The sequence below is a fragment of the Hibiscus syriacus genome, unplaced genomic scaffold (assembly GCF_006381635.1).
Source record: "Hibiscus syriacus cultivar Baekdansim isolate YM2019G1 unplaced genomic scaffold, ASM638163v2 tig00111392_pilon, whole genome shotgun sequence".
Classification (NCBI taxonomy): domain Eukaryota; kingdom Viridiplantae; phylum Streptophyta; class Magnoliopsida; order Malvales; family Malvaceae; genus Hibiscus; species Hibiscus syriacus.
Genome location: NW_024063078.1, coordinates 502825 through 520029, shown reverse-complemented (window position 1 = coordinate 520029; position 17205 = coordinate 502825). Strand labels below are relative to the sequence as shown.

At 32.3% G+C, this 17205-nt stretch overlaps 3 protein-coding genes across 3 annotated transcripts; 2 read left to right on the top strand and 1 right to left on the bottom strand.

Moving 5' to 3' along the window:
* Positions 1-505: 505 nt before the first annotated feature.
* Positions 506-1185, top strand: LOC120160394 (photosystem II repair protein PSB27-H1, chloroplastic-like). Its single transcript, XM_039170811.1, has one exon. It carries the CDS (start codon positions 531-533, stop codon positions 993-995), a length of 465 nt encoding a protein of 154 aa, XP_039026742.1. The 5' UTR covers positions 506-530; the 3' UTR covers positions 996-1185.
* A 1249-nt stretch (positions 1186-2434) lies between these two features.
* On the bottom strand, positions 2435-3956 carry LOC120160383 (ELMO domain-containing protein A-like). The gene is made up of 8 exons (XM_039170800.1): positions 3849-3956; positions 3712-3780; positions 3522-3637; positions 3396-3450; positions 3183-3303; positions 3029-3076; positions 2849-2943; positions 2435-2536 (listed from the first exon to the last, which is right to left on the bottom strand). Exons 1-8 carry the CDS (start codon positions 3942-3944, stop codon positions 2435-2437), a joined length of 702 nt encoding a protein of 233 aa, XP_039026731.1. The 5' UTR covers positions 3945-3956.
* Positions 3957-13528: 9572 nt separating this feature from the next.
* LOC120160114 (ethylene-responsive transcription factor ERF054-like) lies at positions 13529-15348 on the top strand. The gene has a single exon (XM_039170555.1). The coding sequence runs from the start codon at positions 14032-14034 to the stop codon at positions 15343-15345; it is 1314 nt and encodes a 437-aa protein (XP_039026486.1). The 5' UTR covers positions 13529-14031; the 3' UTR covers positions 15346-15348.
* Positions 15349-17205: the final 1857 nt, after the last annotated feature.

Here is a 17205-nt window from a genome sequence, read left to right as displayed (position 1 = left end):
ATCCGGTCCATTAATCTTTTCACTTTTAAATTTTAGTCTATATACTTTTCATTTCTTTAATTTAATCTTTTTACGGGTATATTGTCAATGATTAAGAGATATTATGAATATATATTACAGTGTAATTACCTCATACTATTAAAAAAAACAAAGTCTAATTGATTCCATGAAATTTTACCTATTAGGGACAAATTCCAAATCAAATTTACTCCATTCATAATATTATGATTTAAATCTCTGACTTTATTTAAAATATCTAGTATCTCATCTCACTAAATCAACAAATTATTCGTTATTTTAGTTTTTTTTCACACACCAAAAATTATTGAATCCCAAATCTATATGAGATTAAAGCCTCAAATCTATTGCCACTTAGGGCATAGGTAAATCTATATGAGATATCATTGAATCCTATTTCAGCCATTAGAACTCAAAATTTTGGATAAGGAGATAAGGCCACGTGGCACTAACCCATTTCTCTTTACAAACACCAAAACACAAATTTCCTCGCACCAAACCCCAAAAACACCATGTCATCCCCAACACTACTAACCCCAACTTCCAAGCTCAAACCCCTCCTCCCCGTCAAACCCAAAACCACCTCCGCAGTTCCGCCGCCCTCCTATCCTCCGCAACTCCACCAGCCTTCTCGGCGACAATTGTTGTCCCTCACCGCCGTAACTTCCACATTATCTCTTTCATCGCTTCTGCCAGTGACACCACCGGCGTTCGCCGCCGCCGACGAGGAGTACGTGAAAGAGACCTCCGATGTCATCAACAAGGTGCGGAGCACCATAAACATGGACAAGAACGACCCCAACGTGGCGACGGCGGTGGCTGAGCTTAGAGATACGTCGAACAGTTGGGTGGCGAAGTACAGAAGAGAGAAATCTTTGCTGGGGAGAGCTTCGTTCCGTGAGATTTACTCGGCATTAAACGCAGTTTCCGGACATTATATTAGCTTCGGGCCGACAGCGCCGATCCCGGCGAAGTGAAAGGCGAGGATCCTCGAAGAGATGGACACTGCCGAGAAAGCTTTGTCGCGAGGAAGATGAACAAAAACCCAGTACTGGTTGAAATTTCGAGATTTAAACGGCTATGGTGTTTAAATTTATTGAGTTTTTATTAAGATTGCAAATTCAGACTCAGTTCGTGAATTATGAGAAAGGAAATTTCCGAGTCAATTATGGCTTTTTTTCTATGAAAAAAATGGGTAAATTATGATTAGTTTTAATATGTTTTAGTGCTTAAATTTTATTTTTTAAAATTATATTTAACGTTTAATTTTTGTTTTATTTTAATAATCATATTAAAAATTTAACAGGCAGACTCATCGGTCATCACGTCTACAGTCGTCATCCATCGCATCCATTAGTCGATAAAGTCCAAAATTTTTAGTACGTACATTTTCTATTCTCTAAACGCGATTTTGATCTCTGTTTCACCGAAAAAATATATCAATCTCCTCAAATTGACGATAAATTTTTCGATTTCTTTATCCTTTGATTTCTATATTCCATCGTCCGATGGGTCTGAAACTGGACTATGTTGGTCGACCTGTAATTCTATCAAGCTCCACCGTTCAAATTAATTGTCCGTCCACCAGAACTATGTCATGTTAGCTTATCCTTTATGTATTTAACGATAAGTACTAAAATGAAACAAAGACCAAACATTATGTATGATTTTTAAAAAAATAGATAAAAAACATACTAAAAATAATAATTTAGGTACTAAACACATAATTTTCCCTGAAAATGAGCGTTTGTTACTCTAATAGATCAATTCTGTTATCTAATCTTATATTTTGCATAAATTATAAATTTATTCCCTATACTCTAGTAGGTTAATTTTAATCTCTAATTTTCATTTTTTCTTCTTCTTCTTCTAATGTTGTTACTTTTGAGTAATCGACTAAACACAAGATGAACAAAAATCACAATAATTGAAAAAAATTAAATAACACTTTAAACAAGATTATAAAAAAAAGTATACAAACAAAAAAATCCGTAAATTACAATTTGCCACGTGTAATCATCCCACTCAAATTGTATAATAAATGTACTAAGACTATTTTAATCTCATATCTCAATTAGCAAACAAATGAGGAACCAAATATATGCTTATGTCAAATGCATCTACCAGAACTTCAATGAAAGCTCTGCAGATTATTTCTGTAACTCGAGATCTTAACAGAGTATATGTGCCGAAGGGATGCGTTCAAGGCCTCGTCGGTTTAAGCTTCGGCTGCGGTTTAGGGTGCGAATCTCGGTCGTGAAGCATCGAAACCGTAGCCTAGAATAAGAATTACATATTTTTCAAGTCTTTTTTAACAAGTCAGTTAATAGCCATCAGACTTGGAACACCCCCATCATTCGGGAAACATATACAAGAATGACGATGGTTCCGGTCGGAGAACGTTCGGAACCGGAGGCTACTGGTATAACAAGTTGTATGCTGGTAAATCCTGTATTCTACGCACGCTATCCAAACACAGGTCTCTCTCCAGCTGTGAGCCCGTTGCTTGTAAAACCTTCTGCAGGAATGAACATCACAGTACTAATCGATATCGGAATAAAAAACCGGGCCGGAGGAAAAGAGATCCAGTAAAAATTCGGGATGTAATGTGGTTTTATCATCTACTTGTAACATGTCAAAGGAAGATGAGAAAACACAGGCAGGATACATGCTGCCAATTTTCAATAAAACAATATCATTCGATATTCTCAAAATAAATGGACAATTTGTATGGTTCAAGTGCATGTAATGCAGCATCCGGTCGGAATTTTTATCGAAACAAGAATGTGGGAATGCAGATTCGAGAGATTGAGAGAGAAAGAGAGAGTACTTTGAACTCCATGTAGGAAGCGCGCATAGCAAGCCACTGGGCATCGACCATTTCGAAGGCTATACAATATAGTACATCGAAGGCTTGTTCGTCTTCTGCAATTTCTAATGTTTAGATCAAGAGATTGAATACAGAGAACAAGGCTCGAGCGTAAAGTACTCTAATCGACAGTTTCATTACCTCCTAATAGTTTCAGGAAGTTCAATCCGGGGAGATTACTTGGTTTCTCTGCAAAAGAACAATATAACATAGATTATGGAAGAGCTATCACGGATCCTCTAAACATATCAGAACATTCAGAAACTTGGACTCCACGAAAAGAAACCCAACAAACCTGATAATAAACCCAACATTTGAATCAACATAAAAGATATATTGATGCCGGCGACGGCGAAAGGGTATTCCCAAGTTGCTCGAGTTCCGTCTTGCTTAAGTAATAACCTACGAAAAGATGCCTTCATTTTGTATTTTTATACATTAGTAAATAATCCAATCTTCCTGCAGAAATTTAGACATGTAAAGAACTGAAACCAGACCGAAGGCTCACCGGGTATGTTCGGCCATAAAACAGCAAGTTTTCCAGAGATATAAAACCGCAAGCCCTATGGAGAGAAGCTCACTTTTAGACAACAGAAGATAGATTGTATGTTAAGGTACTCAAAAAGAATCGTACCGAAAATCGGTCGATGGATTAGGGCCTTGCCACCCCATTTCTTTCCACTGTTGGGATACCAATCCTTTCAGAGCAACATTAGGAAATGCAATGTGCCACAATTCTCTGAGAGCTTCCTGTCACAACAAAGAATTATAATGAATAACCAAAGTTGATATTTATGATGGATAACCAAGTCCGATCAAAGTACCTGATGGTCAGGACGAGTCTCGTCGAAAGGTATCTGCATTCGTTCTCGAAGCTTTTGAAGTCTTTGATCCTATTAAATCAACATTACAGGGAATCAGGTAATTTATGATGTAAGATAAAATTACATTTTCAATTTACCTGAATAGGTGTCAAAGGGTACTCGATGAACTTCTCATGGCGCTTATTGCTTAAACGATTAAAAACCCCTCCTATCCAAGATCGTGATCCAGCCATAGCATTAGCTACAACAATGAAAGACCGATCAGATGCCGAAATGGTCAACAAAGCCCAAAACATTGCAGTTAAACACATTTCAAGTAGTTTTGTTCTGCTTAATTTCTCTATGCAGCACAAGCTGAGACTCTAGATGAAGGAGAAAACATGTACAACGAACCTATAAAGAACTAGCTCCCTCTATTATTCGAAATGCCGATAATCGGTCATCGGTCTGTCTAAAGCCTATTCCATGAAGAGCACAAAGTGACTAATGTTCCTATGGGGGATTATACATACTGGTTAAGGTTCACAATTCTTCTCTTCTCCCTCTATTTGGCTACATTTGCTATGCCATAACGTCCCCTTAAACACCAAATATCGATCGAACAAACGTAGAGCTTCAAGGCACACATATAAAGACAATTAGGAACAAAAACCTTGAGTCGACTGCTATATTACACGAGTCGAATCGGATGTCCATTCCAACTCTCACCCCGCCCTTCTTTTGTCTCCGGTAAACTTGGTCCTCATCAACCTACATTTAGAGGCTAAATCATTGTAGATTAAGCTTTGCACATAGAATGCTACAAAAGATCATTAAGCTTGCCACAATGGCGAAAACTTTATGACAACATTAGGCAAGAGGCAAGCACAGAAAAGCAGACATTAACATATATCATAATAATCAGCTAGTTCATATGTTACTCGGATTCTTCGTTTTTCTCTTGAAATATCCATATCAGACACTGGTGTCGAGCACATGAACAAGAAGACATGACCTCTATAAATCTTTATTTTGACACACCAGAATCCGAGTAACATAGGCTGATTCAATTGAAATATAACAATTTACAAAAATTGATTCAAGAACAAACTCAGATTAAGCTAACAGGCACCGTTCAATTATCAGCCTTGCAATGAGGTAAGAGGAAAAATGGTCCAAAAAGGATTATTATTGAAGATATGGGAAACGACAAATGATTCAACCTCTCATCATTTCCATCTCTCTATATATAATAATCACACATACAAAGATGCCCAGAAAAGGGAAGAAAGAGATAAATTTTGTCGTAAAATGTAATTTTGATTTGACAAGCAAAGGACAAATCAATGAAGAAAGACGAAAACTTTAGAAAATGGTATTTGAGGGAGAGAACGTGGGTTGATTCTTTGGCTGGATGAAAATGGCTGCATGTATGATCTGCATGATATGGCAATTTGAAAGCCATTCAGTTCCCTGGTTACTTGCCTTCATCGTAGCATATATGAATATAATTAGTATATTTATTAGGGTTGAGCAACGAAACCGAGAAAATCGAAAAACCGACACGAATCGAGTAAAACGGTTCGGTTCGGTTTGACTTTATACGGTTCGGTTTTCGTGTTGGTTTAAAGTCTAAATTCTATTGATTTGGTTCGGTTCAGGTTTTTCATATGGAACCCATTTGTTCCATATTGAACCGAATATACAATTTTTTTAAAATTTATAGTTTCAAGTGAATTTTTCTTTGAAAAACCGATAAACCGAACCGAATCGAAAAAATCAAACCGTTAAAAAACTGAACCGAACCGAAAAAATTGGTTTCACATAATTCGGTTTTTTAACCATTCAGTTTCGGTTTAAATTCTAAAAACCAGTTTATTTCGATTTGGCTCAATTTTTAGTAAAAACACCGAATCGAACCGAACCAAATACACCCTTAATTTTTATCATAATATTTCATCACAGAATTCGTGTGCTTCGTTTTACGTTAAGTAGCTAATTAATTTTGGTACATAGAGGGTCGGTCCAATATGCGACTTCATCAACGTTTGGCGTTGTTAATGAATGTTAATAGAGTTCAAGTAAGTAGTTTAATATCGTTTAAGTTTGGAGTTTGAGTTCTTATGTAAACAGAAAATCTCCATCGAGAGACTCACCCACTAAAGTTAAGTGTGTGACCTAGGTCGGTCCGAATTCTTCATGACAAAATATTGGAAATCAAAAGAAAAAAAAAAGTTTGGAGTTGGACTTGTTTGGTCATAGTGGTCCATTACAAGCTTTATTATATGCCATTGTTGAGCAAGATCCAGCACCCAATTGGCACGAGACTTGGGCTTCCTGGATTGAGACCAATCCAATACAAATATTGATCCAAACCAAAAGATAAATGTGTCTTATATATATAGGTTAAAATCATGATGCTCATGGCTCGGGTTGGTTTTTGGTCTACACGAATCTAATTCGAATATAATATTTTTTTCATTCATCATTCAACTCGGATTTAAAGAAGCTCCAATCGACTCGGTTTTGAGGGTAAAATATTACACCCGATCTGACTTAAATTTATATAATTGTTATTTTTATTAGGTAAAATATGGACTTAATTGAAAAAATATAAAGAGGGTGTATTATAGCAACTATCCATAAATATATAAATATCAATTATACTATTATTTTAGTCCGGGTCAGATCTTTTTCACCCTGAATATGAACTCAACCTATTTTTATCCTTAAAAAAATCTAACTCAAACCTGAAATTCCAAAAAGGAAAAATACTCAACCCTATGGAATTAGGTTGAATCAAAACTCGTGGAATTTAGATCAAATACCCATCTCTCATTAAAATTTTGTTATTGGTTATATTATATGCAAATTGTGGATTTAATCTTTATTTTCTAACTTAGTTTAGTTTTTCAAATTTTAAAGGCAAAATGATAATTTTTGCCCCTGTAGTAGACTCAATTTATCATTTTTCTCTTCTATCATATTTTCGTATCAATTTAGCCCTCAAAATTATTTAATTGCATCATTCTATATCCTAATCTTAATTTAAAACCCTAAATTGATAACCCTAAACCATTACCCGTAATCTTTAAACATTAAACCATAAACCTTAATTTCTAACTTAAAACCCTAAATTTAGGGTTTAGGGTTTTAAGTGAGGGTAAGATATAGAATGATGCAATTGAACAACTTCGACGGCTAAATTGATAAGAAAATACGATATGGGCGAAAATAATAAATTGGGTCTACTATAGAAACAAAAATTATCCATTGACTAATTTTTAAAATAAAAATTCGGAAAAAATCTTAAATTTATTAAGTCAAAGTTTGCTATTAATAGTCTTTATATTATCAACAAGTTATTGATTCAATTCATATTCTCTAATTTAATCATTTTCAGTCTTTATAATTTATATATATTATCCATTGTCGTTTGATTCAGGACTTAATTTTTAAAATTAAAAAAACATATGGTAAAGTTTAATTAAATAAGATTAGAGACTAAATCCATAATTTACACATAATACAATGATCAATGACAAAATTTGACCTAGTAATTTCCCCCCCCCCCCAAACTTATGAACTTGACATGCTAATTAGGATGCATCATGTGATAAAATATGTCAAATCATAAGAGAGTAGCATGATCAGCATGTTAAGATCAACTTACCTACAATTGAACTAAGATATCCAAATAAAAAATAAGAGGATATAGTTTCACTTTTGAAATACATGATTATATATCAAATTTTGTAAAAGTATAAGGACTGTTGGTATATTTTATACACTTTATGAATTATTGAAGAGTAAAAACTAAAATATAAAAGATACACATTAACATTTAATATATGGTTTATTCCAAAAGATCAAATGGACTTCCCAAGTAAAATATATATACAAAAATTTAGAGTCATACATTTTGGTTTATCTTTATTATAAAAGTTTATTTAATAAGCATAGTGATTGAAATATATTTACTCAATATTTAGATTAAATTGTGATTGAAATTAATCATATTTATTTGTGAAAATATATTAATGGTAACATAAATTATAAAATATTATAAAAATATGTTTATAAAATCAATCAAAGTATATTAATTTTCTAAAAATAATATTTATAATTACGTTACAAAATTAAAAGATTAATGAAGAGGAGGAGTTAAATACAAAATTTAAATGTTTAGTGAATAAAATGAAAGTACTCTAGATGTTCAGGTACCAATAGTGTAGTTTACCCTAGAATCATATAAAATAGAAGTTTATGGTATTGATATTGTTGCCATCTAAGACAAACACTTTGTCTACCCATGTGTGAGTTGACTTTTATTTTATATATTTTTAATTGAAAATATCCCAAAGCCTATGGATATTGTAATATAAGTTCCACCAACTCATGAACTGACTCCATCTCTTTCATTATATTTAAATTTTGTATTAAATTCAATCGAGTTTTATTTATAAAATGTTAATTTAAAGATAAGGATTAAACCATTTGATTTTAATTTACTCGAATATATATTATCTATAATTATAATTGTTTCTAATGATTATGATTTTAGGCTTGAGAGTTATTTTTGTCTTTGTAGTAAACTCAATTTATCATTTTTATCTTATGGTATGTTCGCATCAATTTAACCCTTGAAGTTGTTCAATTTCATCAATATTTATAATATTTGTCATTGTTTAGGGTTTAAAATTAAGGTTTAAGCTTAGGGTTTAAGGGTTATAGTTTAAGGTCTAAGGTTTAGGGTTTAAAGTTTTAAGTTCAAGATGTGATATATAATTATGCAATTAAACAACTTTAATAACTAAATTAATACAAAAATATTATAAGAACTGAAATAATAAATTTGATCTACTATATAAACAATAATAAGCTTAAACCTTTATAAAAATATATAAGTTGACCGAGACAAAGCTTTATTCTCATGTCGTACATCGGCTAAGGTTTGAGGCTAAGCTTTATATTCCACTACCTTTTACATGGAATCTATACTTTCTTTGTATAAAATAATTATATAAACTAAGGGTTTAATTTTCAATTTGGCACTTCAAGTATACTCATGTTTTCCATATGTATCTTAAATTTTAGTTGTTTCATTTTGGCTCTTAAAGTATACATATTTTCTCATTTTGTACCTTATAGAGTTTGTTGGTCTAAATTGTATCATGACACAAAATGAAAAGATTAGTATACTTTAAAGGTCAAATGGTGGGTATTTTTTTAAAAGGTTGAATTTGATGTTGTTGTTTTTAATTAATGTTTAATTAGTTATTTTATTTAGGTCGCCTCTAGTAGACCTAATTTATTATTTTTCATCCCTATAATATTTTTGCATTAATTTAACCATCAAAATTGCTCAATTGCAACATTGTATACCATACCCCTCACTTAAAACCCTAATTTGAAGATTTTAAATTAGATATTAAGGTTTAGGGTTATCAATTTAGGATTTTAAGTTAGGGGTAAGGTATAGAATGATGAAATTAAACAACTTTAATGGTTAAATTGATGTAAAAATACGATAGGGGCAAAATGATAAATTAGACATACTACAGGGGCAAAAGTGACTCTTAAACCTTTTATTTAATATATCTTTAATTTCGACATCGAGTTGGTTCTTTAATATTGGTAAGTGTTCGCAATCACTTAAGATAGATCACGTCCAAATTGTGATAAGGCCAATCGTTAACGTCATGTTGTTATTATATTTGTTTTTATGTTAGTGTTGATGATGTTTAGTTTTCACTTTCAAAAAATGATGTTTGTTCGTATTTTTTATAATCATTTATTAGTATGATTCTATTTTCATCATTTACTGATTAATTTATGTTCTTTGATTATTTTAGAGATAATGATTGGTTAATGTCATTAATTGATTTAATTTTTTGTAGACTTTTTTTGTTCAAGATTATAATTTTATTAATTGTGAAAAAAATATAATTTTATTATATTTTATCTGTATTTAATCAATAAAAGTAACTATTATTTTCGGTTCAAAAAATTAAATTTTTTAAATAATTTAAAGTTATATAAAAAAAACCCATATAAATGGAATAGCCATGAAAATCTAGATATTTTATGATGCGTAGTTGCGTACCTTGCTTTTGTCGAGTCAAATGCCAATATTAACTGGTCAAAATCTCAACGTTACGCGTCAACTCCCTATTTCCTTAGCCATCCTCCCCACTAACGCACCCCTACATAAAATAATAATAAATCTATAATATATGTATAACATAGGGACTAAAAATATTTTTTTTAAATTATAAAAAAATTAAAAATAATCATAAGCTTTTACATGATATAGAAATTAATTATTAATTGAATATAATAATTAATTTGTTGTGTCTCATCAGGATGGATTCAGAAGGTGTTGGAAGTGAAATTGTATCTTTAAAATTTTATATAATTTATATTTTTTATTTTTGTATTAATGATATGATTTTATACCTTGAAATTTTACAATTTCATCCCTCTAAATTTTTATAATAATTTTTTAATTTCATATATTCTAACAGAAAAGTTTACGTGTGTTCTTATGTCTCTTCACTGTACGATTAAATAACATGTATTTGAATGAGCAAAAGGTAAAATGGTGGATGCGAAAATTATTATAGGAAGAGTTTTTAACTTGCAAATTTATAACCTTATCCCACTAGATGAATTAATTATTGATAATCTTTTAATTTTTTTTTTTGTTACCTTTCCGTTTTTAAGACTTCGCCTTAATTAATTTAGATCGATCTATTTTACACACAAGACTTTAATAGGTAAATTTCAAACTCGATCTTATTTAAACGATATTAAATTGCTTACGTTTTCAATCAATCCTGTCGATAATCTCTTAATTTTATTTATATAAGATGAAACGCGAGATTAAGGGATAATCATGACTTGATTTGGAGATGAATGGTGAGTCAATGAGTATGTCCTTCGTGGAATAAGCTTGGCCTCAAAGTAAATAAATAAATAAACAAAGAGTAAGATATTTATCGTTAGCTAAGAGGAAACAATATAAAAAGAGAAAAGAGGAAGAGAATTATGATGTGTCAACTCGTGATTTGTTGGACCACCGACACTTGCCGATTCGCACCGACTTTCATAGACACCCGTTATAATAACGACATAACCAGACGACTCTCACCATTGCCATTCATTCATCCATTTAATAAAATGTATTTTACTATTTATGATTTCGATGGATCAAATTATCTTCTTTTTTTCTTCCTTTTTCGAGTTTTAAGATTTTGACTTTATTATTATGAATCTATTCGTATCGTATATCTAATTTTAGTGGATGAATTTTTTAATATAATTTTTTTACATGCACAATAACTTAAACTCAAAATATTACTTAAGTAATTTTAAGTTGTTTATCACTTTAACCAACATCTGTTAGTAAATTTTCTTTAAATATATGTTGTTTACTTATTTTTAATAAAATAATAATAATAATATAATTGAATATACAGAGATGTAGAATTGATATTTATAATTTGATCACATGTAAAATAATAATATCATCTATTTTCTTTAAATATATGTTGTTTACTTATGGTATCTACTCTTATCAGGTCATAAATTTTTTTCAGATCATAACCAAGGAAATATTTAAAAGTTTCAACATATTAATTACTATTGGTTTAATTTATTTAACCAGTTAAATAAAATTAAATATTTAGTAAATTGTAAATTAATTAACTAAAAATGATGATTTAATTGGTTTGAACATTAATGTTATAAAACATTAATTTGAATTAAATATTATGAATTGTGTGCATGCATGGTTTGGACATTTAAAAATATATTGAAACTTTTGTAAAAGACAAGGAAGACGAAATTCACCAAGAAAAAAAAATAAAATTGGTCGGTTTTGATTGGTAAAAGCAAATAGACTAAGTGCCACCGTACCCCTAAATAATTAAAATCATGGTAGGACCAACCAAATGGATTGACCCTTTAATTGTCAAAATTAACCAAACCCTAAATAGCAAATCAATTGCTATTATATTATTAAAAATATAAATCCAAATAATATTTCAATATAGGCTTAAGGGTTATTTTAATCTTTGTAGTAGACCCAATTTATTATTTTTGTCTCTATCGTATTTTCGCATCGATTTATCCTCAAAGTTGTTTAATTGCATCATTCTATACCCTACCCTAACTTAAAAAGTTATTTTGATAACCCTAAACCATAATTCCATAACATCTAAACCTTAATATCTAATTTAAAACCCTTAATTTAGAGTTTTAAGTGAGGAATAAGATATAGAATAATACAATTGAGTAATTTCGAGAGTTAAATTAATGCGAAAATATGGCTGAGACAAAAAATGATAAATCAAGTATACTATAGGGGTAAAAGTGACTCTTTTGCCTTAAATATATAATATCATAATCAACAGGGTTTGATTCAAGTGGTAAACAATTTGATATAATTTAAACATATCTCGAGTTTGAGACATCGAGTATGCAAAAAATCTCCGTTGAGAGACTCACACACCAAAATCAAGTGTGCAATACGGGTCGATCCGAAATAATTATGGAGAAATCCTAAAATCGAGAGAAAAAATGTAATATCACACGGTTATCATATATAAATTATAATAAGAGAATAACCAAAATTGAAATGAATTTCATATTGTTATTTGACTTGATTATCTTATTAATAAATGTTAACGTTGTGAATAAATGGGGTATTTCAATAATCGCTGACTAAAATGGGAATTTCACCGATAAAAAACGCACCTTTGGACGCTGCTGCTGATGGGATTACATTTCACATGCAGCAATTCGGCTTTGACTTAAATGTGGCGTTTAAAACCAAAATGGCGATAGTCAATCATAGGAAGAATGGCCAAATTTTTCAAAAGGCAGCGGCGCGATGCGACTCCATGGTGCACCGTAAGTCGTCTGAAACCCACCGCCCACAACCTACTTTTAACCAGTGGCTGCCACGCCAGTGTACGGTGAGACGCACATACTTACTATGCGTATCTACTTTTGTGTCTCATATTCCAATATTATCACCATTTAAAATTATATAAATTAAAGTAAAAATAAAACGATCTTAGTAGTAAAAAAATTACTGTTATTTCTTAACATCTTCGATTTGAGCATAAAAAGTATAAGAAATATGAGTGTTTAATATCAAATGTTTAATAATTATCTTTAAATAGAAACTATATTACATTTACATCAGATGAATCAAAATACAATACCATACCTACTTTATTAATCTATACCCTAATCACGACATAGTATAATGTTAACTTCCTCCGAGTTATGGTTGCCTCTATAAACCTCAATCGGACCTCCTCCTCAATTATTTGAATCACATCATCAGAATTCCTTGGAGTCCCAACAACATTCTACAATTTCTTTCCTTCATTATATATAAGAAATATACGCACTCTAAACTTCCTTCAACAAATAATAACATTTTAAAAGTTTAAAAAAATTATGTTGAAATAAATAGATAAACTACTAGCAATTGTTAGGTGTACTATTAAGACACATTATACTTTCGATAATAGAATTTCATTTTTTTAATTTTGGAGATAATATTATGGGGAGAAACCGTCTCAAATTCTGAACATAGAAGATATAAAAGTTATAGGGACCAAATCTTGCATTTAAACACAGTTGAAAAACCAAAACAATAATTTTACCAACATATGAGACATAGAGAAAATTGGAGTGAAAGCAACGAAAAAACGGAAAAGACCAAGCCAACCCCGTGTAGGGCCCAACAATGAAAGGATTCTCCACTTCTCTCTGTTATTATAAGCTCCTTCACCTCCCCCTGCATTTTTCTTCTACATTTCTCTAAAAAAAACAGAGCCTCCCCCTTTTATTTTCCTTCTCTTTTACAATTTTCCCTTTAAATTCATAGCTTTCTCCCACTCCCCACTCCGAAATCTATCGAATTCACTTCAAAAAGCAACGAAATCCAACGCCTTTCAGCACTCGTTTAGGCTTTGCTCGTTGCAAATCGAAGCGAAAAAAATAAAAGAGCTCGCTCTCTCTGTTTTTTTTAATTTCAAAGCCCAAGTTTTTGGGATGGGGTCAATGATCATGAATTTTCATCTGATTCTTTTCAATATATTCCATTCGGTTAGCTATTGAATTCGTTTCCCAGATTCTGAATTTGGGTCTCTCTGTTTTTTTTAATCTTCTGAGTTCTGACCACATTTGAATTTGGGATACCTTTCATTTTGAACCTTTCCATCTATTGTTATTTTTATTATTTCGGCTTTGGGTTTTTGTTGAAGTTTTTGAATTAGAGAGAGCGAGCGATTCTCCAGTGGTTTATTGAAGTATTTATCAATGGCTGCTGCAAATTATAGTGGCGAATCCAAGAAGGGTATTAGTGATGGAACAGAGAAGATGGGTAGCGGGCAAGATTGGCAGATTGATAAGGGGAACGAGCTTGATTTTGGGTTCGAAAAACGGCAATGGAAGCCAGTTTTTGGTGAAGCTTCCATGTCACAAAGGCCTCACAAGAAGATTCGCAGTCCTCAACGACGTCAGGAACCTGTTCGATCATTTGCTTCAATGGCGGACCAATCGTCTTCTAGTTCACCTTCTCTAACGCTTTCTTTACCTTCGCCTTCTTCTTCTTCGACGAATGCTTCTTTGGCATCTTCGAAACTGGTTTTCCCTTTCGCTTTCGATGCATCCCAGCAGCCGGTTTACTTACCTCAGCCAATGCCCCGCCCGTCGCTGCAAAATCAGCAACAGATTATCTCGTTTAGTCCTCAGCAGCAGCAGCAACATGGGTTCGTTTATCGACCGTTTTTTGCCGGAGAATCGTCACCGGTACCGCCTCCGCAGTTGCTGCCGCAGCAGCAGCAGCTTCTTCAATATTGGAGTGATACATTGAGTCCAAGAAGGAGGATGACGATGATGAGCCGCTTGGGACAAGACTCTCAACAATTGTATAGGCCGCCATTGCAGCCTATAAACACAACAAAGCTTTACCGTGGCGTAAGGCAGAGGCATTGGGGCAAATGGGTAGCTGAAATCCGTCTTCCTCGAAACCGAACTCGCCTTTGGCTAGGCACGTTCGACACTGCGGAAGACGCCGCATTAGCCTACGATCATGAGGCGTTCAAGTTGAGAGGAGAGAATGCAAGGCTCAATTTCCCTGAGCTTTTCCTTAACAAAGATAAAGATAATTCACCCGGGCCAAGTTCAGCAGTTTCCTTGAACCAGAATCTCCCACAACAAGAACCGAAAGGGCCTAATTCTCCGTCAGCCGAAGTCGAAATGGTGCCACCACCGGCTCAGTCTCAAGTCGATAACCCCAACAGTGATTCGGGGCTCAGATCCAGAGAGGCTACAGCCAGTGACGATGTACAGATGGCAGCCGAGGGCTCGGGTTCGGGCGAAGGCGGTGGTTCGGGTCCTCAGGAACTAGTGTGGGGAGATATGTCGATGGCCGAAGCTTGGTTCAGTGCAATCCCAGCAGGCTGGGGTCCAGGGAGTCCAGTCTGGGATGATTTAGACACCACAAACAATCTCATTTTGCCTCCAAATCTCTCTTTCCACAGCCAAAATCAACAACAAGAATTTGGTGACACTTCTTCTTCCACTTCTTGTCCAATGAAACCCTTCTTTTGGAAAGATCAAGATTCTTAAAAACTCATCTTCCCTGGATTTTTATCATCACTTGTCTGCATCTTTTCGTGTCACTTGTCATCATCCACCTTTGGATTTTTCCTTTCATTGGCTGCAGATTTTTAGATGAAACCAGCCACTGATTTCAACAGATCTCTTCACCCATTTTCATCAAACCTGCAAAAAAAAAAGTTAACATATTTTCAAACTTTTTTGGCAGTGATTTGCTCTCATGTTTTTCCTTACAGCATGTTTTTAGTGTCAATAAAAAGCCTTTTCAGCTCTGTCTTGTTGATGTAATGTTCGGTTATGTAGTTTTATTCAGTCCAATTTTGAGTGTGAGGAGACAGTTTGGTGATCTCCTCTCTCAGTTGGTTCCAAAATCCATCTTCGAGCTTTTATTTTTCTGCTCGTAAAAACTTGGATTTTATGCACATTTTAGGGTTCTTTAGATTCTTCTTCTTTCTCTCTCTCCCCCAAATCCTTGTTTCTTGTGATAGTATATGTAATTTATGGAATTTTAAGCACATTTGTAGCATTGCCCTCTGTTATTTAATCATCTTACTCTGTTATTAGTTTCTATGATAATAACAATAAATTTAAAGAATTAACGGTTGTTGGATCAAGCGATAAGAAATATACACGACTTTGATTCAACTCTCGGGGTGGAGAAAACAATTCTACTTAAACTATTCATTTAGAACTCAATGAACGAAATCATAACAATAAGTTGGACCGTCTTACTAATATAAATCTAAAAAAAAAGTTTTTTTCTTTAAATAAATCATTAATTTTATTCAAAATATAAAATATCTTAATTTACAATAAATAATTATTATCATAATCGTAAATTAAGTCTATAATTAGGATAATTTTGTATAATCATCGAAACAAAACTAACAACGTATGATCACAAAAATACTATATAAGGAAATATTAAAATCTAATCAACAAAATTCAAACAAATATACATACAATCACATCGACAAACGAACCTCAAAATGGGATCAAACTACTAAAAGACCACCGACAAACCGTAAAACAGACTCGAGCGATGTGAAAAATTATTCACGAATGCATAACATATATTCAAATCTAATTCGAGGGTTCAAAACATGGAAGATCAACAATATAAAGATAATCATCATCTTGATCAGTCGTTATGATGTCAAATCAATCTTAGGAAAAAAATAAGTGAAAACAACGGTCAAACAATCAAAAAACGTGTCAAAAAAAAAAGATGTGTCATAAAGACAAGTGAAAACGTGTCATATAAGCAAACTTAATGAAAAAAAAATAAACATGTAATATAAGAAAAAATAACAATAAAAATACCAGCAATCGATAACTAATATTAAAATTGGTGCCGCTACCGATCAAGAAAACTAAGTGAGAAAACTAAAAGAATAAAAAACGTTTTCAGGTGAAGTGAATAATAAAAAATAATTATTTATCATGTTATCTGACTAAATAAATATAAAATAGATATTATCCATACTATATTATCTCAAACATACTATATTTACTATTGATAATAAAATATTACAAACAATAAGTTAATATGAGTCATTAGATTTTTTAAATAAGATTAGTGTTTAAATTCTGACGTTCGTAAATGGAATAAATTGGATTGGGAGAGTCGTCCTCACCTCTGTAGTATCCAATACGAATTAATCAGTCAATAGATCAAATACCAATAATTAATTTAAAAAATAAACAATTAAAAATAATTAATATTTAAATATTCCATATTTGGAAATAAAAAATAAGCCGACTTTTAGATTGATTGGGGATCAAGGAATCTGTTTTCTGGCCGTGAAATGTCAATCTTCGAAAATAAAAATGCTCTAAACCAATAGAAAGAGGGATTTAGATTACTTA

Coding starts and splice junctions, on each gene's coding strand:
- LOC120160383 (XM_039170800.1), bottom strand. CDS start 3,944: ATGGCTGGATCACGATCTTGGATAGGAGGGGTTTTTAATCGTTTAAGC. Junction 3,781..3,848: donor ACCCTTTGACACCTATTCAG/GTAAATTGAAAA, acceptor TTGATTTAATAG/GATCAAAGACTTCAAAAGCT. Junction 3,451..3,521: donor AATCCATCGACCGATTTTCG/GTACGATTCTTT, acceptor TTCTCTCCATAG/GGCTTGCGGTTTTATATCTC.
- LOC120160114 (XM_039170555.1), top strand. CDS start 14,032: ATGGCTGCTGCAAATTATAGTGGCGAATCCAAGAAGGGTATTAGTGAT.
- LOC120160394 (XM_039170811.1), top strand. CDS start 531: ATGTCATCCCCAACACTACTAACCCCAACTTCCAAGCTCAAACCCCTC.